The sequence below is a fragment of the Rhynchophorus ferrugineus genome, unplaced genomic scaffold (genome assembly GCF_030347505.1).
Source record: "Rhynchophorus ferrugineus isolate W39M unplaced genomic scaffold, kcgeb_rfMv2 rfM10, whole genome shotgun sequence".
NCBI lineage: Eukaryota > Metazoa > Arthropoda > Insecta > Coleoptera > Curculionidae > Rhynchophorus > Rhynchophorus ferrugineus.
The window spans coordinates 16267991-16293695 of record NW_027472589.1 but is presented as its reverse complement, the minus strand read 5'-3'; the positions used below and the strand labels follow the sequence as shown (position 1 = coordinate 16293695).

At 32.3% G+C, this 25705-nt stretch overlaps 1 protein-coding gene across 1 annotated transcript in view; it reads left to right on the top strand.

Annotated features, from left to right (window-relative positions):
• Atat (alpha-tubulin acetylase) overlaps positions 1 to 25705 on the top strand; it is a 60594-nt gene that overhangs the window by 20931 nt on the left and 13958 nt on the right. Inside the window, exon 2 of the mRNA XM_076416675.1 lies at positions 8295 to 8444. Coding sequence (XP_076272790.1) covers positions 8295 to 8444 — 150 coding nt within the window. The remainder of the gene's footprint in view (positions 1 to 8294; positions 8445 to 25705) is intronic.

Here is a 25705-nt window from a genome sequence, read left to right as displayed (position 1 = left end):
ATAGGTGTTTGATCTGAATATCAGACTTGTCAAGTTTTGCTTTTTTGTATAGCATGTTCTATTCCAGTTAATAACTTGTGTATAATATATGTGTGAATCACATGTTTCTTTGATGTCTTGTTGGGTTGTCTTGTCTTGGGACAAAATCTTGTCTGTATTCGCTTTCAGCATGAAATTGTCATATTTCTTAATTATTACTTTGGTTTCGGTATCATTCCAATCATATTTCTTTTGCTTTTTATTTTTTGCATGATATTTTGTTTCTTATGATATTTTCTTCGTATTCTCCTTTTTTATGTTACTACTACAAAACACTATATATATTTATTTATATATATATATATATATATATATATATATATATATATATATATATACAAAAACGCAAAGAAGAAGGACCAGTGGACTACTTAAGCTAACCCGGGACGAATATTCAATCAATCAATCTACAATTAATGAATGTTTCATTTCACTGAACTGTAAATTTGGTGTGCTTTAGTCATATATATGCCAAATGCTAAAAAGTGTTACAAATCTTCGGCAAATCAGTAAACATTGAGAGCTATTGTTTTGGAAGTCTTGATACATACATCCTACAGTCCGAACCTTGCACCTAGTACCATTTGTTATGGTCTCTGCAAATCATTCCTAATAGTATAGGAACTAGACGGAAATATGGTTTTACCAGAGGTGGCAAAAGGTATCGATTACATCAATATAATTGGTTAGTGGTTCTGAATATTCATTTTGAAGAATACAAAAAATACTCAAATAACTTTTTCCCTAACCATTTATATTGATCGTATTTCTTTAGTTAATGTATTTGTGGAAATAGCCTGATAATATTTGGTTTCAAAAATACTTTTTTTTTCACTGTAGCATAGGATACAGTCTCGGTATCTCATAGCGATTTTGTACAAACGAACATTTTCATTTTATTTATATAGATTATTGGTAAAAGGAAAAAAGTTTCGGTCATAAAATCGAAATTATTGACGGATATTGTATACCAGTATAGGATCGACGTATCATAATAAGTCATAGTTCTCAGTCATGACAAGCGTGATGAGGTGAGTTATTATCGTTAAATGGGGGCGAATCCATTCCGGCTAACACAAACCCATTTCGGGCCATTTTAACGAAATTAAAGGCCTAAGAGGCGAAATTGAGTTTAACACAATCTGAACGATGCAGCCTTTTATCCGCATTTCCTGCCTGCTTCCCCTGCTGTTTTCTCTTGCCTAGCATAAATTTCGGAATTAATCGAAAACGATTAATTAACATTAATTAATTTACTTCCTGGTCGTCTGTTAGACTGATTTTCATCGCTATAGGTCGCTGTAATTAGTGTATTTTGTATTTTTTATTTGTTGAAATAAATTTTAGCTATTTTAGAGAGCTATTTTAAATGTTATAATTGTAAATGTATATGTGTAAGTTATTTTATATTATGTTATTATAACATTATTATTATTATTAAATTGAAACATTTCTTGAATATTTTATATAATAATATACATTGATAAAGTCATCTTAAAAATCGGTGACTATTTAATTCCAAGAATATTACTGAAAATCCTACTCAAATATATATTGAATCTTACGAAACATTCGTTCAATTATATATAAACACATTCACAGAATCTGTACCGGATATTATGTACAATATATCTAATCTGCATATCTAGAATCACAACGAACTCAATGAGCAATAAGTTGGCTTCAAATACTCACCATATTCTAGAAATAAAATCAACAGCATATATAACTTAACATTGGAAATTGTTAATAGTACACCAATGCGGTACAGTAGAGAACTGTAAGAAAAATGATAGATGATAGATGAATGATTTACCATATAGGCTGAAATGCAGCCTATATGGAATTATCATCATGAATAATGAAAAGTTTAATCTTAATTAACCAAGAATTAATATTATTTCGAATGAAAAGTAATTAGGATTATTGTATTATATAGTAAGTTCTGGTTACCTTTCTGCTTATTTAGCGACAGTTTCAGTTCTGGTTTCAATGTTCGACTTGAACAGATGGTTTGTAATCCATATCGATTTTCATGTTCAACATATCCCATCACTTTCATTTCCAGCGCGTCGCATTATTTTGCCCAACTTGAATTTTTTGAACGAGAGATCTTTTCCAACTATATCGGAGCACATTTTATCGATGAAGCTATATGTTCATCGGAAATACTCATTAATGCATGATGATTCTCCAAAGAACTGTTCTTTGAATTAAATAAGATAATGTTTTACATTGCAGTTTATGGCCATGAATATCCCACTTCGGTATCAATGTGGATGGCTCTTCTGGACTGACTCATAACTTTTTGTGTCTTTAATTGTCATAGTAAATCCATTTTTCACCGCCACTCACAATATGCCATAGAAAAAAATCTTCTTTTTTTACCTGGCGATCAGTAAAACATCGATTTTAAAACGGTTGAAATGATACTTTCATTTATTTATAATATTATTTATTTATATATTATAGACCCATCAGCCTCCGGGATTATTTAGAAGTTAAAGTATACAATGTTATTACAACTATAGAATGCAAAGAGCAATATAAATACATGATCGGAATATAAAGTCTAGAGTTAAATGTGTACGATAAAGGATACGTGTCGCAAGATGACAAGTACAATTTGTAAAAGCATACAGATTCATGTATGCTATGCTACAGTAAAATGATTGCACAACCCATGACAGTGATAAGGATACAAGATACAAAAAATTCAAATGAACAAGCATGATATTACATAGATGCACACCATTATATTTCTAGTAGTAGTCCTGCTACGGTTAGAAAATTAATCAGCTTGTCCAGGTTATCCAGCCTAAGACATTAGTCCATCGTCTCTCCCAGGTTGATCAACCATCTTTGCGAGTTGTATCTTGGGCATTCCATTAAAATGTGTTTGGTAGACAGGGAGAAACTACATTCGACTCACAATGATGAACTTTTTCCTTAATGGGGCAGTTTGGAGTCCCCAATTCTGAGTCGCGAGAATAAGCTTGAGTTAAGTGCTGATATTAGTGGTGTTAAAGTTTTGATAATATTCTTTTTTCACCTACCAAAGCTTGTTGTTTTTTGTTAGATCCCATTTGAGTTGGTCTAGATGTCTAAAGATTCTAGTAGAATTGTGCTTCATATCTCTACTCCAGAAGAGAATATTTTCAGTGAGTGATCTCTCCCTATTCTTGGCTGAGTAATTCTTGGCCGCTCTTTCATTTTCAATGATCCGAGAGTTAGAAGGGAGCCACATAAACGTGATAGTTTTGCAGCTCCTTTCCTATTTAGAGGTTAGTACACGTATAAGCGCTACTAGCGGGTGTAAAGGTAGATATGGTTGGAGGCACTTTAAGGAGCTCATTGAATCGGAAGCGATAACTAATCGTTTGTCTTGCACATCTTGTACTGAGATCAGTAGAATAATGAGTAGATCAGTTGAGTATACATGGCAAACAGTTCAGCCGTCAATACACTCGATGAAACGGGGAGCCCGAAGTGTCCTTCCGACATCCTAGCAACACCATTTCGGGTTCCACTCAACTTCATTATCTCACCATTTTCCTCACTTTTAAATATTTGTATGTTGTTGATGAACCATTGATATCTTTGCCAGCTGTATAGAAACAATTTTATCAATGAAACTGTATGTTCATCGGAGGTTTTAAATGATGACACGAAGACTCTGAATTACATAAGATATAAATAATGTTTTATGAGACAATATGTATATCCTTTAAAATAAAATATGATCCTAATATTGCTTTGATTTATTCTGTGAATCCTCTCGGTTCAAGGGAGTCTTGGCTTATATAACCACCACCTCCAAGTTTATACATCTAATTTATTAATAGTGTTAGCCAGGTAAATAAGTAAGCCACTTTAATATTATTAATTTAAGTTTTTAGAAGAATGATTTCCATTTCACGACCCTTCTTTCTAGTTCACGCGATACCAATCCTAATTTAAAAATCGGAACCAGGAGATTGTGATTCGTTTATTCGCTTATTATTACTCCAGGATAGTTCTGTACTTATTCTAATCTCTCGTATAGAAGTTTAATAAAATAGGCCAAAATGGGTCATATTGCCTGAGGCCTATTTTTATTAGAATTGGGTCAGTTATTACACTGTCATATTTGAGTCCTGCGGTTTGATTTCAGTGGAGATTTGGGAATTACTGGCTCGGTGAATGGAAGTAAGAAGAAATAAAACGGCGATGGTTACATTGTATGACCGTTATATTGATGTTATTAATATTAAGAAAATACAAATAGATGAAAGGGAGCGACGCTGCTTTTACCTGAAAAGACTCTTGGGTAGTCGATGGTGGCACGTCTGAACTGAATGATGATTAGTGACTGATTGATCCAAATTACCCTTCAATGATATCCCAGATTAACGTCCCGATGTTGCCAAGTCTCCGTTATTGTTTCATCTTATTACATAACATCTGGGATAATATATTCTGGGTATTTTGTAGGCTTCTATCCTAAGATGCAAAATTTGCTTCAAGGTCGCTAAAGAGACTTCTAATCAAATTGATTATAGTCCTGATATTGCTCTGATTTACATTTATCACTTCTTCTAGCTCCATAGCTTAAGTGATAGTGTTTTATTATCCGTATGAAACAACGGTATTTAAAAGTTTTCGTTAATGGGATTCCAATTCCGTCATTCATTGTATCGAACTAAAAGTTCTACTTCTAGCATCTGGTAAATAGAAAAGTTATTTTCACGGTGCTTAATGTTTTGGAAACAACAGTTAACGTCTCGACCGCCTAATGTTTCTCTACCCAACGCCACCCACGTTTCCAATCATCGTTTTCCGTCGACTTTTCACCGACTCGTTGCACAAATCTATTAACCCAGATTCGTTCGATTCGCCATCGGTATTTTGCGTATAATCCTCGTTCCTTCTAATGAATGGTAGCGTGATGTCGGAATAGGAGATTTTCGCCGTTGATTTCGGCTTGACATGCGACGGCGCTTGAGAGAGACGCATTCGTATCGCTTTCAACCGTTAACTAGGTTTTGATTGAATGTTTTTGCACCTAGTTGAATATCCGTTTCAGCGGATCGTCTTTTCAAGTTATGTAAATTTCTATTTTGAATATAATCAGATTCCATTTATCAACATTAAAACCGTAGTTTAGGGATATCTACAAAGAGTTTTTCATAAGCAACACACAGCAACATGTGTTTTTAGCAATATTTGAATTTAGTGAGGTATAATATACAGAAATAACTTAAAAAGACACTTATTTATCGCTGTAAAAAGTTATTTGTTGAAAAAAAAAACTACTGGCACAACATATTTTAATCAAAATATCTTTTTGGATAACTTTCTTTTATCTTTGTGACAATTAACGTCATGGTGTCAAATGAACGATGTTGCTTTGGCGGTAGTCCAATCATCGGCCATTGCGCATTTATTCTGCATTTCGGAGTAGTATGTTTGCAAAATTATGCTGCATTTAACCCATGTTCCACAGGATAGTGTCTAGGAAACTGTATATATATCTGCTCTATAGTGCTGATGTCCCAACAATAAAAGAATCAGTACTTGGATTTGCCGACGACGCAGTTATAATAGCAAGAGATGTATCTTTGTCTAACGGTGTAGAAAAAGTACAAGTACCGATCAACAGGGTCGACAACTGGACTAGAGACTGGAAAATAGAGCTTAATAACTTCAAATATGTCTATGTTAATTTTGCGTTGCGGGGAAATGACAAAAAACTAATCATATCACTTAACAGATGTCCGATTCCTCAAGCAGAATCAGCTAAATATCTCGGAATATATCTCGATGGTAGGTAAAATTGAAAACACCAAGTTAGATAAAAAGCAGAGCAAATTAGACTTAAAATCACCAATTGTATTGGTTAGTGGGAAGATACCCTCAACTTGATATAAAATCAAAGAGATTGGTTTATCAGTCAATTTGAAACGTAATTTGGAGCTATCGGCTTGCACTAAAACATCAAACCAACTAGTAATCCAACGCACACAAAACAAAGTCTTACGATTAATTACGAATGCTTATCGCAATGTAACCAAGGAAGTATTGCACGGTGACCTCGGAATCAAATGGATACACGAAGTCATCCAAGATTTCGGCTTAAAAGGTCAAATAAGGTTGCTAAAGCACAGCAACGTGGAAGCAATACATGCTACTGGACAATAGGTAAAAAATTAGAAGATTGAAGCGAACCAAACCACACTAGAGAACACACTAAAAACTTGTTCAGTGAATAAGCACATTCTCAGCTGTAGCTTAAGTAGATTAGTTTTATTTTAATTAATCTGGTACTCGTCCTGCTTATGTATTAATGCAAGTACAACAGAATAATAGTAATGAATTAATTTGTAAATTAAAATTATACTGATCATATCTGATGTAAAATGTAATTTATTTTTAAAAAATGCTGCATTGATCTGAATAAGTTTTAATCAGACAGTAGCATGCCTGGTGGATACACTGGACATAGAAAAACTTCCCATTCACTGCTACAATATATCCTTCACAATTGTTTCAACAAAGTTGACGCTATCGATGGTCTTTTCGCATCAATACATCCTTCAATTTGTTCAATTGATGTTGGTAGCACACCACAATACACCATGTCTTGCTGATCCTACCATATGCTCAACAACTTTATGTTTGTCAGTATTTCGTTTTGTGGTCGATATGGACGCCTCTCCTGGACTAACCCATGACTTCTTGCTTTGAAATTATCGTAATTGATGGACAGATTTTTCTTTTTGCTTGGCAAGTAATGAAACCGCGATGTTGAAACCGTTTCAATTGAGTTTCAGTGGTAGGAAAGTCCCTTTGCCCGAAAATGTCTAGAAACAGTTAATTCATCAACTGCTAAGCTATATTAAAGTTCTTTGAGTAATAAGTAATAAGTCTGCAATTGTCTTCGAACTTTCTTGGCTCTCCTGGTCGTTCTTTATCATTAACCACAATCGCCGCGTTTAAATCTCAAAATCGATAATTGATATATGATAGAACAACATCGTTATAAGTTTACAAAAATGTCTGATGAACTTCGAAAGCAGTTTTCTTTCATTTCGTTGTCGAATATATAATTGAGCATTCCATGATTAACGTCTACATATACTGAATAACTCAATAATACCTAAAGGAAAATGTTTTTTATATAGAGATATGTCAAAATCGTCAAATTTAGCACTTAGATTAGGTTATTTAACAGTTCTTTGCCAAAAGATAAAAATTATCAAAATACATGCAAGAACCCAATACATGTTATAATAACAAAACACATTAAACCATTAACAAACATTAATAAACATTATTAAACCTCATTACATTCACAATTATTTGCGTATCGTAACACCTTTCTATAAAATATCCCAACAAAAACAGTCCAGCATCCCCGGAACGTCTAAAAATATAGTGATGGAACTTATGCAAAATGTTAATGGAAGTATGTTAAACCTTTATTTAATTATAATAACACTAAAACTGTCTACTAGCAGCTGCACAAAAAAAACAGTTAGCACGTTAGCTCTGAAGCGCCCTCCAATTTTCAAGCAACATTGTTACTACTTACTTTTTGAAGTACATAGTCGGCCAAAAAAAGACTCTGACCAGATATCGTAGCGCTAAAAATGAACCACCTGATGATCCATTCTATATTATGAAGATCGTATTTTATTTAAGTCGTGTACCGCAACTAGCGGACCTAACTGGCATTATCTTCTCCGAACATTGACTGTTCTTTTGGATGTAATAAATTTTCTTAAAAATAAAAGTAATAACTTTCAAACAAATATTATATATCTACAGACCGTATAGTATCGTAGACTGCAAATCGTATTCAATTGCGATTGTAGACCATCTTAGATTTACTCAAACATGTCCAAAAAAAACATTCATAAATTTATAAAAATAATTTAGAAGATCAGATTTCAGTAACGTACACACGCACAGAAGAATTACTAGTATATAGGTATTCAAGTTTATATTAGCTAACTATTACACCAAAATTTAAAAGTTTTCATTCCACAAGTCTGACTTTTTTTCTTTCAAACTTGAATACTAGCTAACTATTACACCATCAGTTACAATTGTATTATTATTAGTAATAATCTGATTAGTAAAACTTCTTTTAATAATAGATACAATAAGATGTTACAACATGAATATCGAAAAATATAAGTGCTCTATACCAACCAGGACCCTACAGATTTATTCTATATGAAACTAAAATGTGTTTTTTTTTCGTTTTACAGGGATGTCCAATCAAAAATCACCCAAATCGTCAATGCAATGGGCGAGGCATCGGCACAAGCTCAGGGACTGTCGAAACAAATTACAACTGCAGACAAATTACGTAATTCCGAACACAAATTATACCTGCTAATTGACCAAACAGCGAACAGGTAAGTGGAGCGAACCTCGCAAACGCCTAATTATATATTTTGAATATAATTTCTGTGACTGACATAATCATTACAACATTTTTCAAGAGAGATTATAGCAAAAAAGCCCACTAATCTATTTTGAATGTGGGCTAATAATTTTAAAATTATATGTAGTAATAGTTTCTGTGTGTGTATTTTAAATCGTAGGTTTTACAGTAACCGTATGTTAAGGTTTTTATTCCCATATAAAAACCGTTGTTATCTTGACAACTTTCCGGTAATATCACACCTGCCACATTCTGGTGATCTTGGTGTTACTTTTTATACGTAATCAAGATAATAGCGATTTTTTAAAGAACTGTTGACGAATAAAGACCTTAAAAACACCCCAACAGTACCTAATAATTTGTGGAAATTTTAATTTCCATTTTTTTTCATGTTTTTTTCAAGGATAATTTGTGCCATTTTGATATAAGAATCTTTACCATTTTTATGGTGAAAAAAACTAACCAAATATTTTTCACAAACCTGTGTTGAAGCCAGCCTTACGCCATTAATACGTTCACTACAGATCTGGTCTCAAATACATGCCCTAAAAGCCGACTACGTTTTTTCTTATTACAGCAATAAAATATTCCCATTCCTGTCCAATCTAGATCTTAATATTTTTTGACAATTTCTTTGTGTCGCGCGCCAGAGCGTGACTGGCTCTGAGGTCAAGTTTTATTGCCGATGGCCGCATAACGCGCGATCGCGTAGCGAATTAAAATGGACACAATAGGAAAATACTTTGTTGATTAGAAGACAAAATTTAATATACCATAACAAAATTATATACATAATGGGAATCAATCAACTACTAAAATAAGATAAAAACATATTCAGCAGAAAATCTAGAAAAGAATAACTAAGTAAATGTTACTACAAACAAACAAAACATATATTCAAGTAAATTGAGAAGTCAATAGAAATAAATGAATGACCATAAGCTAATACAAATTTTCACTAAAACTCACAAGATAAATAAAAACCCTATTCAGATCAATCATAAGAGGTCACTCATGACTAATTTTCCACGACATGCACTACATACATAAATAGTGTCTTCATTTTTTATAAACAACAATTTTTACATTACTTTCTCATTACTTTTTCTGCTTTCTTCTCCTCTCGTATTTTTAAAGCATGTTCGCTGATAATCGCTCTGGAAGTAGATTTGAACGGAGATTTTAATAACCATTGTATGACAGACAAACGGAAGTCCTAAATTGGAATATGATTACCTAAATATCTATTGTAAAGTTAGGTCCCGTTTCATATCTTTTTTTCCACTTTTAGGACGAGAGGGCCCTGACATACGGATATTTTTTCTTGCCATATGCAATTCTGTAATACATATGAATCCAAAAGGAAAAATCGGAACCAATCACGTAAATGACTCACCTATAGTGTTCAGATAATGCCGATACAACTTTAAGGGCACAATGCTAATGCTGAACTAAATACAAGGCTTAGAGAGACCATCGCACATATAACGCGCTGGATCGAAATTGGCATCCATTGAAAGCACCACATTACGCGTTAGCGCGTTATTGGCAACGAACGCGTTGAGAAAGTTTCGCAGAGACCGGAACTATTGGTAGTTGGACGGAACAAGGTCTAGACTGTACATCAAAATTGATACATTTTGTGCGAATGCATTGAAACGTCCTAGCTAATCTCCTTCAATTTTTACCGAATCACTTTTCCGTTATACAATATAACTATATGTAAAAGTTCGCTTCAGTAAGTGGTCTGCTGTACGAAATTATAATCTAAATCTTTTTCTAAAGACTATTATAGATATTACTATATCTCACTCTATGTGTCTAGTATCAGTTAGTATGGTATTATGCGTTTGAGCCTACGCACTTCACTGTCATCGCGCACATTCAACTGTTTGGTCAGTATATTACAGTGCACTAATAATCTTTCAGAGTACTTTGCACTAACACTTTAGATCACCCTCATTACGGGCTCCAAGGGGATATCGAGCTGAATTAGTTTGTTGGAAATGTAATATGAGAGCCTCTGAAGGATAGCAATATTGGTTTTACTAGTAGTACCCCACAGTTCAATGCCATAGGTCCAAATGGGCTTAAATATTAATTTATACAGCAGCCAATAAATTTTGTTTAATTTAGCCCAAGCTGTTTGCGTTTTGTCACTATTTTTTTTTAAACGTTACCTTAAGCGTCGGTCAAAATGCGTTGCCTAATATTTAACATTGCTTGCTTGCGTGAGTTTATTAATTATTTATTTTTTCTGGAGACAAATCCTTCAACAAACGGTGAACGTCACATGGGTAGATTTTGTCTCATTTGATACGCCACGTTTTCAACCACAATTCGACTTTGTTTATATGAAGTTGGAGGTTTCTTGTGGCTGATATTGAATCTTCGTGTGATGTTAAGACCGCTGTATCGTCGCCATATGTTGCAACAGCAGTGTTTCTTGAGGTAGCTCAGTTGTATATAATAAATATAACCGACATCTCGATTCAATGGTCGTTTGTCTTAATTATCAACTTCATTTGCATTAGTTACAGACAGTAGTGAGTCGAATTAATTATTTCTCCAGATTTAGGAGCTCATTATGGACATTCCATACACCCAAAAATGAGAATCACCTTTCATCTTTGGGTCCATCTTGGCGTCTATTCAGGATTTACAACTGTTTGTTAAGCTTCTTCAAACTTCAGTCACGATATTTTTCGCACATTAATGTCGTACGTGATCCATTTTACATCGTCTGTAATCATTCGTTGAAAAAATGACTTGGTTTCGTTTCGTTTCTTCAGCGATATACAGATAGAAACTTGATCCATTTATTTTTTCACGTAAAAGATAAGTATCGAGTATTTTTTGGTATCTAATATTATGTAAATAGTTCGAGAGTCTTTCATGGCCGCTGTATAGTTCTGTAACAATACAACGAGATGAAATATGTCGGCCTACCTCAATATTTTTAAGAATATCCCCAACTTGTTCAGTTATTCGTTTGCAAGGCATCTTAACATCAATATTTTCGGAACCAAAACGAACAAACCAGTGACGTTCATTACCATACATACACTTTATAATGAGACTCCGTCGCATTTTTCCATTTTCCGAATCAATGAATAAATATTAAAATTAACCACCTTCTGGAAAGAAGATTTGTAGGGTGAGCGAATGATACTAACTTTATCTAGAATATTCTATGCTACTTTCTATGCTAAATATTCTGCTACCTTCCTCGCGCGTTAAAATATAGTTCTATTGAATATGTATTAGGGAAGATATATAGCTTTTTAGACATCTATAATAAAAAACCGAAAATACTTTTTCCCCAACAAAATATTATTGTAATTTCTTAATGTTTCTTTGTTCAAAAAAACGTCATTGACATCATATTATTTATACTTATATTTAGAAACAAATTATAACTAATAATAGTCCACATAATCTGAATGCGTTTGATAGTAAAACTACGGAGAAATTAACTGATTAAAATATATTCATAGGCATTAATTATATATAATGGCGAATAATCAAGAATTACTATGAAATATTTATATTCTTCAGTAACACCACTTTCTTTGCGCTAAAACATACTTAGTTGGAATGGAACAAATTATTGTATATAATGTTTAATAGAAAACAGTATCAATTTTGCTAATTCTTTAACTGATACGGTAATATGTGGCCACTAGATTTTCTCTTTCAGCTCTAATTTTAACTTACGTCCTTCTAGGTAAGCTTATGGACTATTACAGAATTTTTAAATAGACAAAAATGAACAATCATATTTTGAGTTCGAACATAAAACGTTAGCTTGCAAATGTTTGATGGGATGTAAAGATCAATGTATGTAATTCGCTCATCTTACAGATTAATCTCAAATGCTAAACCCGATCAAAAGCTTGTGAGACATCCAGGAATATTGCAGGGCAGTATTTCTTCCCCCAAACGCCCTTTCAATAGCCGCAGTTACTTTGTGCACTTGATCGATTGTTGAATGGTGATTTCGAAAACCAAATTGGAAATCTGGTATTGTTACCAAATGTTTAACACGTTTATATATCAGTTTCTCAAATAGCTTTGATATTGCAGGTCGTAGCGAATTAGGTCTGTAAGATTCGACTTGTTCTGCAGGTTTGTCAGGTTTCTTGAGCATAATTATTTGTGCCACTTTAAAGCATTCCGGGACATGCTTCAGCCTTAAACAGGCATTAAATATATATGTCAACATGAGGATTGCTTCTCGTGACAGTTCTTTCAATAACCCAGGTGAAATATCATCTATACCAGGTGCCTTTTTAGGATTGAGATTATCAATTTCAGTAGCAACTTCCAGTGGAGAAATTAGATTTAGATCTACATCGGGTTGATAAACAGGAGATGTATCCATGGTAGATTCTATATCATTAGGTTGAAATATGTTAACTAGGTATTGTGCGAACAATTCAGCTCTTTCATCGTTGCGTTGAACCCATTCATTTCGATCATTTTTAATTGGCGGCACTCGAATAATTGGTCTTTTAAATCTTCGAGTTGCTTTCCATAGCGAATAATCTTTGTCTGCTTCTGGGCTAATTCACTTACATACTTTTGAAAGCAATTCTGTTTATATTCTTTGATCTTTTAATTGGTCTAATTATTAATTCTATTAAAAGTAGTTTTGTCCGCAGCATTTCTGGTTCTGTGCCATAGTCTTCTAGGTTTTCGCCTTTCTTTTATCATTTCTCTAATTTCAAGGGGGTAAATTTCTTCATATTCTGATTTCTCTCTTGCTACTGGGGTAGCATCTTTTGCAGCTGACCGAATTTGTTCAGTTATATTTTTGGTTTGTTGCTCAAGGTCATCTATTAAAAGTATAGATGATCTTGAGCAACAAACTTATAACTTACTTTTAAACTGATTTGTTCTTGCAGTATTAATCTGAATTTATTTCAGTCGGTATATTTGTAGGTAAGATTAGGCTTTTTTGCTTTTCTTAGGATTGTCGCGCCCAGTGTTAACAATATTGGAGTGTGATCAGATGTTAGATCGCACAGCCTTTCTGTACTAATTTGATTTAATGAGATGCCTTTTGTAATGCAGAAATCCAGCAGGTCTCGGACTTTATTACTGTCTGTGAGCCAATAAGTGGGTTTGCGCCCTGAATGATAATTACAATTTGTAAGGTTAATGGCTTTGAGTAATTCGTCTCCTTTTCCAGGTGTTATTATTCGTGAACTCCAAGCTGTATGTTTAACATTAAAGTCTCCACCAATAATAAACCTTGGGTCTAATTTTGAAATGATATCTTTATATTTTTGTTGTGTCATATTATGTCTTGGTGGACAATATATAGCGCCAATATTTATTTCAGTCCCGTTTTTTTTTTTCAGTACTAATTATCGTGGCTTGTATTTCTTCATTTTTAATCCTTTCTTGTTCGAAATGTTGCATATTTTGTTTAATTGTTAATGCTGTCCCGCCTCGAGCCCGTTCGCTGGGGTGTAGTGTCCAGTAAGCATCATAACCTCGTATTTTAATGTAGTTTTTTTTAGAAATATGTGTTTCCGATAAAAGAGCTATATCTATGTTATTTGTATTCAAGAATAATTCCAATTCCCGGACTCTTTGATTTAGTCCGTTTATGTTCCAAGTTATAATTCTTAAATACGAATTACTCATTTTTGTTTTTTTTAGCTGGTTTTGGGTAGTTTTCTTCAATCCGGATTACTCCAATTTTTCCACCCTGTCTGCTAACTGACTAAGTTTCTGTCTTAAAAGTACAAAAATGACAAATATGTACCACGACATAAATATACATCAAAAAGAAGTATGAAATTAATAATACTAATATTAGCTTAAGTTGTAATTTAAAGTGCGATTTATTAATAATTCTACTTTAAAAAACGGTTTTAAAAATTAGATTTACAATCAAAGAAATAATGAAAGAAAATATACTTTTTAGTAAAAATAACCTGTTTAGAATAATATTCAGATAAAATCAATGTAGGTGTACTAATACATCATATACCAGTCACATTTATTTCACATAACCAAGCAGCATATGAAGTCAAATAAATCATGCCACCTAACGATATAAATATCAAAGAAAAAATAATTTTATTAACATGAATTTCGTTAAGAGCTTTTATTCATACATATTGTTATTTCATCTGTATTTTACTAATAAAGAAAATAAATTGCTGCGTAGAGCAGTTATAAATAGAATGTTGAAGGAAATATGGTAATAATTGGAAAATGTTGATCTTTAATAGAAATAACTCACTGAGTATAAACAATAATATTAGTTTAATTTCTTAGAAATTAAACTAATATTATTGTGTATATTAATAATATTATTCATTCAATTAAAGTACTTAGGATTAATAACTCAACTTCTAAATATACTATAAATGTACAATGTTTATAAATGACTTGTTATTCACTATTTTTAATTGCAGAAAATAAATGTTATAAATAATTACTTAATACTAAAAGATTCTATAATAAATTTGAATCATTTGAATGAACAGAATAAATTTGAACAAGTACATCACAAGTAACTTGTATGTGAGGTATGTTTTCTTGAGCTCTATGTGCTGTGTAATATTCGTTATTGATATTCATTGAAAACGATATCTGAAAAGTATTTGCATTAGATTGTAATAATGTGTTCTTCATCATATTGAATAGATCTTACAGTGTAAAATAAAATGATATATTATTCTAATCATTGTAACTTATTTTAAAATGTATTTATAAAGACATTTAACAGTTCCAATAGATTCATGTATTAACGCAAGAAAAACATGAAGACTATTTAGCGAAGCTTGAAATTAACTCTCTATCAATAGCCCTAAGAGCAAAACTTCTCACATATATAAGTATTAAATTTGTTTCCAGTTTTTATATTAAAAACACATTATAAAATATTTATAATATTTACTGTCCTACTTGGTGAAGCATACCGCACTATCTTTAAAACTGACGGGCTATCACGCTGTTGTGTCACTAATTCTTAACATAGTAGTAGACGCTATTATACAAGAAGTATATAAAGAGCCATGGCGATCGATATTTTTCTCTACATATGTTTAAGCTTGGAGCATCCTTCCTGATATATTTATTAGGTGCTTATATATATTTTCATCAGCGATATTTATTAATTAAACTTCAGTATCAATAGAAACAACTACTAAATCCGATGATTTTCACCTTTCTCTACATAAAATAATAGTTTTCCATTTAGTATTGTATTTGCAGTTTATATAGACGCTAATCGTGGAAAGTTCATAATTAAGTTTTGGATATTTACTACTAAAAGTCTTCAAATTTATTGAATGAAAACCAATCTCAGACTGTCAAAGAGCTTTCAGACAATTTAACAGTTGATGAATTAACTATGTTTTTGATGTTTACATGCCAATGGAAATATTGGAACCGTTTCAACATCAGGGTTTCATTGCTTGACAGGCAAATAAAGAATATTTTTCTGTGACGTATTGTGACTGGCGATGAAAGTAGATCCACTGTAACAATCTCAAGTGCAAGAAAGCCTCAAAAAAGAGTTGTTCAGGCCGAATCCATATCAATACTGAAGCTGAATATTCATGACCATAAAGTCTTGCTATAAATGTTATGGGATAAGCAAGGTGTAAAATATTACGAGTTGCTAGAACATAATGAAACTGTTATTGCATATATTTATCAATATCACACATAATCAGCCACACATGGCAAGTATTGTGAAGTTGAAAAAATATTAAAATAGATAGACGACTGAATCGCTGCCAAATCAACATAATTCTTTCTGGCTCTGGATTGATGATGATAATAATGTTTATTTAGCATGAGGATGAGTTATTACATGAGTTATTAATGAACAAATTAAAAATATTTTAAAAAATCGATCATATTTATAAAAAGTTATTCTTGATATTTGGCATTAGAAATAGTAAGAAATATTAAAAATTATTAGAAAAAATTAGAGTTTGTATATAATTTTTATGACTCTCTTATTTCTGAATATTTTTAACCGATTTCGAAAAAGGAGGATGTTCTATGTTCGTCTGTATATTTCTTTTAAGGTATATTCGCCGATTTCTTCTTCAATTGTGAGCCGATTTTCAAAATTCTTTTTATTCCAAATAGTGCACTTTCGAGGTGGTTCCATTGGAATCAGGATATGTTGGTGGGTAACGCTCAATTTGCAAAGGCACGTACAAAGTTTTCACATATTTTTTATCTAAAATAATCACGTATTTGTGTATTAAAGTCGTTCAGCGCAAAGCCATTCAGTTTGCTTTTTAAGCACTAACTATTATCAGGTGAGAAGTTGTAGAAACATTGTAGTCCACTGTTTCTGTCGTATAATGATTAATACGTTGTAAGCATATAAGACATCGTAGAAATATTGTAGACAAGTTCTTTTGGAGTAATGGTTAAAGAGTTTAACTCTCAAACGGAGGTCCCAGGTTCAATTCCCGACGATAACTTTTTGTTTGTTGATGTTTAGTTAGAACATTTGTCAAATCACCTAGGCTAGTTAGCAGACTCCGGGGCCTGAAGCGCTCCTTATTTTCAATCATTGTTTCTTTATTCATATCTTTCCTCATACGGGTTTCGCCTTTATTTGGCCTACCCATTATAATATTAAATGAAATAAATTTAACTCTAAAAAAATTAATTACATTAAATTCAAAAAATAAATAAGGAAATCATTAAAAATTAACAAATAATCAAACTTTATTTTTAACAGAAAAACATTTTAAAATAAAATATGTACATAATAATCGTTGTAATAACTAAATAAAAATAAGCACAAACCTTATTTAACCCATCTACTACAGGTATTTTATATTCTACTATATACAAACAATGTAGCTTAATACCCACCTGAACTTATTTATCTATTTACAATATTAACCTAATTATATAAGTTTGATTATTTTTTAATTTTTAATGATTTCCTTACTTATTTTTTAAAGTTGTTAAATGATATAAATTTATAAGTATATCGACATATCCTCGAGCTTTGTGTGTTAAGCTTTGAATAATAAAAAAAGGTTTTTTTCAAATTTCTAGAGGGTATTCGCTCTTAAGCCCGGGATTATAAAAAATAACCTATTTCGAATATTCTAATCACACCACGTTTAAGTTAAGAACTAAAAATTAATTATTAATATTATTGTAATAACATTGCAGCAATACTTATAGAATGTGAATGTATAAGAATACGTAGCAGTAAAGACAATATGAACATATGAAGATGGTGATGGTGTTATAATTAACTTTTACTGTATAAAGTTACTTTTATTTTACGTTTATCTGTATTTTATTAACAGTAACAACTCCACACCAGCCATATATCGTAGATAAGACCCATATATATTATCACATACCACCACCTACTGGTACCTTCTCGCGCCCAACACTATAAATCACCGACCTGCATGCTATTGGCGTTTGATTTGATTAGTTCGAGCCACAGCGCGTAGGTAATGCGAAATGGGTGTTCTGAACGCATGGAGCTGTACGCCGGCAGCTGTTTTCATCATTAAAATAAATTGCACGCGAAAATCTTAATGGGTTCGTACGAAGTGATGTCAGTTTATAACTGTTACACTCATTTCTAGCTGTTGTTTTTGTAGTTAGCGTCGCAACGATCCCGACCATTATAAAACAATCCCGTGCTTGGTTCATTTTAATTTCGTTATAATTGTTTTATTATGTCATTTTTCGAGGAATGGTTTATTTCTAACATTTATTTCTTGAATCCGTGGTCGTGGTTAGACGCGTTGATTTATTCCATTTGAAATACGAGAGTACGCTGAAAAATAACATATAGTTAATACAATGGTTTGTATGTAAGTTATATACAAAGTATGTAAGTTATATATAAGTATGTTATTCGTCTTCAAATAAACAGTTTTCGTAGACAGGCCCGTTAACAGTCGCGTGATACAACATCTCCCTCCTAAAGAAACGATCACAAGGATGGATGTGATCGTTGTCCCGTTTAGACAGCTTATAGTTGTCAGGTCAATTGTTGTTGTAACAGGGTTTGTTTTATTCAATATAGTTCCCTTCAAGGGGGGGCAGATCTTGATAATACGGTTGATGAGGAAACAATTTGAAGTCCAATTCATGGGTTTTTGACATCATTTTCACTGACTTGTGACACGGTGCATTGTCTTGGTGAAGCAGCACTTTCTTTTTCTTCAAGTGCGGTCGTTTTTCGGCGTTTTCACCCTTCAAATGTCCTGTTGATGGTCCTTCCTTTTTCAAGGTAGTCAATGAAAATTATTCCATGCGCATCCCAAAATACAGACGCCATAATCTTGCCAGCCCACTGTTGCGTTTTCCCACACTTTGGAGCAGGTTCATCGCGTGCAGTCCACTCGGATGTTTTGTTGTCATGTTTTACCATGTCGATCCATTCTCACATCTCGACGCAAAAACTCGGCTTTATTATGCTTGATTATCTTCAAACTCGTCATTGTTTATTGTTCAAAAGTGAGCTCGCGCGACACCCACTTTGCACAGATCTTTCTCATACCCAAATATTTGTGAATGATATGATGTACACGTTCCGTTGATATATTTAGAGTATCTAGACTAATTCATTAAATTTCAATTACGGTCATTCAAAATCATTTTGTAGATTTTTTTTATTGTTTTCGTCGGTAACAACCTCTTGTGGGCGTCCACTGCGTTCAGCGTTTTCTTAATCATTACATAACTACCAATATTCATAGTGTTAATATGATTATCTCGTTGAATTTTTTAAAGAATTTAATCATCTTTTTCAGCGGCTGGATCATTCATGAGTATAACTCTTCTTTCGCATCAAAATTTTCAGAGGAAGATGATGTTTAAATTCACTTTTAACACAGCAAGTGACTGCAAAAGCATCTTTACCATATTCGTCATAATATTATAGTTGCTCCTTCCTTTGTCATTATTTGCATTACTTTTCTCCATGTTCAAGCGCAAATAACTGTCTAACCACTTGTGTCGCCTCTTGAACGCGATTTGAGCGTTTAGTAATATCACTGAATCTGTATTTCTCAAATCCTAGATCCAACATTAAAAGACTCTTACCACTCGGTCTACTCTATAGTATTTTTTTAACTAATAGCACTAGATCTGACCTAACCAAATATTTACCAGGTCGATTTAAAAGTCCCCGGCCTGACACATAGATGGCGCTACTAGAATTAAACACATATGTTTTTTGCTTGACCCTAACCCTCAAAATATGCATGTATAAATTTAACGGTCTTTTTGACGGATCATTAGTTTGTGAACTATAGCATTTTGAGTGAAACAACTTTTGTTATTGTGATAAAAATGGATGAAAAGGAATTTCGCGTGTTGATAAAATATTGCTTTTGGAAGGAAAAGTACAGTTGAAGCAAAAACTTGGCTAGATGCCGAGTTTCCGGACACTGCCCCAGGAAAATCAACCACCAATGATTAGTATACTAAGTTTAGACGTGGTGGAATGAGCACCGAAGGCGGTGTACGCAGTGGACGCCCAAAAGAGGTTGTTACCAAAGCAAACATTTGAAAAACCCACAAAATGATTTTGAATGGCCGTGAATTGAGATTCAATGAAATAGCAGACACTCTAAAGATATCAACTGAACGTGTACATCATATTATTCAGAAATATTTGGGTATGAAAAGCTTTGTGCAAAGTGAGTGCCGCGCGAGGTCACTTTTGACCAAAAACTACGAGTTGATAATTCGGAGCAGTGTTTGAAAGTGATCAAGCCTAATAAACCCGAGTTTTTGCATCGATGTGTAAAAATAGATGTAAAATGGCTTCATCATTTCACTCCGAAGTCGAATCGACAGTCATCCGAGTAGACTGCACACGATATAGTCGTAGTAGAATGATATTCATTGACTACTTTGAAAAAGGAAGGACCATCAACAGCGACTATCATATAGCGTTATTGGACCGTTTGAAGGACGAAATCGCCGAAAAACGGCCGCATTTGAAGAAAAAGAAAGTGCTGCTTCACCAGGACAATGCATCGTCCCACAAGTCATTGAAAACGATGGCAAAAATCCATGAATTGGGCTTCGAATTGCTTCCTCATCCATCGTATTCTCCATATCTGGACCCCAGCGTCTATTTCCGGTTCTCAGATCTCAATAGAATGCTCGCTGGGAAGAAATGTTCGTCGAATGAAGAGGTGATCACCGAAACTGAGGCCTATTTTGAAGCAAAGGATAAATCGTACTATAAAAATGGCATTGAAAAGTTAGTATCAGTGTATCACCCTTGGAGGGAATTATGTTGAATAAAAAAACAAATTTTGCCAAAAAAATGTGCTTACTATGGTAGTCCGGGGACTTTTCAATTGACCTGTTATCACATAGTTAGAGTACAATACCGCTAGTTTTTCTTCAACAAATAATTATGTTTATGAGTAATGGTGAAAGTTATAGTTAGCATCAATATTATGGAACATAAATAAAATGCATATTCCCAGAAGTTCAGTAGTTACTGACAAATGACCTAGTTTCAACGCTTATACCCGATTTATAATTGATAATAAATTAACTATTTATACTGTCCACTCCACGTTATGTCTCGATGTCGAGCTTTCCCCATTTATTATCAAATTTAATTAGATATAAATATAATTAAAAACATTATTTTAATTATAGTTCCTACTAAATTCAAGGTTTCATTAAAAATAAAACCCGAAAAACTATTTTGAATGTACGGCTTTCGTGATAATTGGGAAATCCTTTATGGCCTATGACTCATTATTTATTCATCATATTAGCAGGCCCAATAGAACGGTGGCCTGCTAAATTTCTGGTCATGGTTGTATGTGGCATTTCAAATAACGCGATAGGCTTGAGTGAGCAAGAACAATTATTATTTGCGAAACGACCGAGACTTGTTAGATATTTAATATTCTAATAAAACATGATATTATTTTGTTTTTTACTACGGCATTGATGGAATATTAATACCATTTCTTCATACTATAATTATAGACGAATATATAACATATACAAGGTGCCTTTCAAAGTAAATTCAGATTAAATTATAAATATATAAAAATATAATCTGAATTAATACTCAGATTTTTCGCGGCTGTACTTAAGTTAAGACTGTTAAAGTTATTGGTAAAAAGAGACTTTAAAATATATAAAAAAATATATTATATATAATAGAATCTATAATACCGTTTAAATTAAGTAGAATTTCATTTAAAAAAATGTATCTTCGTTGGTTGTCAAGGAAAGATTGCGAAAAGTAAGGTTAAGTTAACGATAAGTAGTTAAAATAATATTGTAAATAGAAAAATAGGTTTAGAGGTATTAAGCTAAATTGTGTGTATATAGTAGAATATAAAATACGTGTAGTAGATAGGTTAAATAACTTTTTTGTTTATTTTTATTTAGTTATTACGACGATTATTATATACATATTTTATTTTAAAACCTTTTTTTTTTAAATCTAAGTCATTATATTTTAAAATTTAGGGAATTCCTTAATTATTTTTTGAAGTCGGTTAAATTTTTTTGTTAAAAATATTTTATTTTTCTATTTTTAGTATTAGATATTTACTCAATAAATTACGTAGTTATTTTATTAAATATTACAATGGATAGCACAAGTAATAGTACAGCCCGTATGAGGAAACAATAGAAATAAATAAACAATGATTGAAAATAAGGAACGTTTCAGGCCCTGCGGTATGCTACCTAGTCTAGGTGATTTGAAAAATGTTCCTGATTAAAATATATCTGATTATTTTAGTTAAAAAATATGTGAAAACATTGGACGTGCCTTTGGAATTTGAGGTTTTCCCTCCATTTACCTTCCCCCATTAGATTCTGACTTGATTCCAATGGGACCATCTCGGAAGTGCACTCTTGCGAATAAAAAAAGAATTTTGAAAATCGATCCATAATTGGCAGAGAAATCGGCGAGCATACATTCAAATATATATATATATATATATATATATATATATATATATATATATATATATATACACATACATATGTATATGTATATGTATATATTTATTGTATATGTATATATTTATATATATATATATATAGGTGCCTTTCAAAGTAAATAAACGTAGATTTTTCGCTAATGTACTTGTTAAGTTTCTAGGCTAATATTGTATATAAAAGACACAATAATACTCTTTAACTAAGTAGAATTTCATAGAAAAAAGTGTCTTTGTTTTTTGGTTTTATTTGACAAGCAAGGAGTGATGAGTTAAAGATTATGATTATGATTATAACGGTTAACGTAAGGTAAAGTTAACGATAGGAAGAGAAATAGACATGAAGTAATATGTACATAATTATTACTATAATTTATATTCTTTAAATTAATTAATAAAGTCATAATTTGACAAAAAATGTTTCAAGTATTTGGGAACTGAAATCGCGCGTTTAAAACTCCATCAATGTCATGATACAAAAAATATGAGCGTGTGGGTTCTTAGCCCGTGCTATGAGTCGGATTTCAAAAAGAAAAATTATATTCGGAAGTTCTCTCTCTCTCTCTCTCTGTTTTACTCCAGCCTTCGATAACCTATTCGTCATCGAGTCTAGGTGTTCGAGAGCTAGAACAGCTGCCGTTGGAGTTGGAATGATATTTGAGATGGAGCCAATTTAAATTTAATCTGAATACTCCACATATAAGTGGGTATTATTTTCATCTTGTATAGTTCATGATATGTAGTTCCCAGCACAATTGTGGCACTTAGAAGAGGAGATTTTGTCTTTTCGGCAGCTTCTTGTCTCATGATTGTCTGGACATTTATTTATTATCACCTTGTTACTCATTGATAATAAGGACGGATCGCGAGAGACTACCATTGCCATCGAAAAAGATAATAATTGTTCCAATATTGAAAAAAGGAGATGTAAATGAAATAAAAATAAAAAAATTGAAAGAATCAGTATCCTACACATTGTCGGAAGAGTATTTATTTTATAAAAACTATACAAAGGAATCTTCGCAGATCCTGCGAAAAAATAATTGTTGTAACTTCGAACATTCTTCATGACATAGTGCAGAGAACAATTCCTGGAATATTAAATGAAGAAGATATCAACATTTTAACAGCCGTGGCTAATGTAAACCTCAGCATGTAATAGAAGGACAGAAAGAAGCATCTACTGCTGAAGTAATAACCCGGACCGACCAAGCTGCAAGAGAAAAGAAAAAGAAACTAAAATCCACCTCTTCCGGACACAATATAAGTGTTATTTTGTATGATGTCCAATCATGTTGTATGCCTTCCATACTTCAACACTGTTGCAGTTTGACATCATCATGTGGTCTTTGAAATGCTATTCGATAAATCTCGCAACGAATTCGTTTTAGAAATTAAGTCATTCGATTAAGATGCAACAATTAGTGCATAGTTGAGGAACAAATAGAGAATCGCAGAATAGAATGGTTTAAACATGTTTCCAAGAATTTCCCCACACATTTATGGCGAAATCGATCGGCTTTTTTACACACCGCTATTTGAAAAAGTAAAATTTTCTGACGCTAAAACAGATATTTTTATGTTTTTATGTTTCAACCGTCTATTGGCTGAAATATAGACACTCTCCCCAAGCGCCGGCTATAAATTGATGATGATTAAGAAGATAAGAAGAAATCTACTAATTTCATTGGCAGATGTAGTTCGTAAAAAATGCAAAAAGCGCCCAATACTATATCAGTCGAATATAGCAAGTAATTTATGGTTAAACCGCAATATTGTCATTCGTTAGTACAAAGGCTTTGAAATAATCCTTTTGAACTCACAAATATTCGATAAAATTCAGTAAATTAATGTTTTTGGGATATTACATTCTATTTTCAATAATTTCAATGAAAATTTTGGACGCTTTTATGTTAATTAAAACTCGGTATTAAAAGTTATTATATTGGGTTCTCAGAAACCTCCATTACTAGCGTGTATCGGTTGTAGTAATATATATTATATGTGATAAACCCTTACTACCATGTAACATACTTGTTTTAGCAGTTAAAATATGAAATGAAATTTTACCAAATTTAAAACAAAAAGGTACTAAAACTAATCAAACCGATGCAACAAAAGACTTATTTACAACACTGGTTTTATTTATTTAAAAAGCACTTAAGAACATTAAACATTAAATACAATCTTTAGTGATGCTGTATTCACACATAAGACGTACTTTGAAATATTGTTATTCACTTGAACTGATTGTTGAGTCACGAATAATTTCCTTTTTATAGGATATCTGAAAACATCATAATAGCATGTCTATCGCTTGTAATCCGTGACTCACAATCAATGATCAACAGACGATAAATTTTAAAATATCTTTGTAGTCTTTCTTTTTGTGGTTATTTCTTTGTTGTTTATACTGCATTTGTTTATCGCTTTCTTTTCTGTAGCTGGGCTGTATTTCTTACACATACCCACATTATTTTATAACCTATTGTCAGATTTTAATTCGTTCCTCTGGTATTTTTATTGAACACAGTTCCTTTTGTTAAGTTCTTCTCGCTTTTTTGTATACTGATGTTGTTTAAACTACTTTCAAAACTCTAATTAATTATTATTTTATGTCAGTGAGTACTATAATCCAATTTTCATCATAATTTTTCATGACATCTTTATATTTTTATAGTTAATTGTTATTTCCATTATACTAGATCACTGAATAAGTTCACAAAGGATACGTCAATAGTAAAAGTAAAAATTCCACGCTATGTTAGTGTTTCAGAATCGAAAGGCGCCATGAAACTATATCAAGAGCAGAGACATAGGTCTAGTAACATAATCCTAATTGACAGCAAAATATTAATGAAGTTATGTAGATACAATATTTTAACTCTAAACAAAATCAAGCTGGATGCATGATCAAGCAATGATAATTTTATTAGTATTATTATTATTATTAAAATCATTTTCCATCCAGCTAACGAATCTGCTCACAAAAATTCATCAAAAAGCTCAAGAAACCTTATTGGAAGATTTAGTTCCCTCTGACTTCTTGTTCTTTTAACTCTTGAAAAATAATTTCGTGAAAAACGATGTTCATTTATCGAAAAAGTAATGGCTGCTCAAGGTATTTTGCAGGGATTATGGTAAATTACGACCGTGGTCAATAGGGATCTGTGGAATTAGAGTGACCTAATGAATAAGCTAATATCTTCGTATACTGTCAGTACTGATTCATTTTCAGTTTTTTTTATGTTTAAAGCAATAAACA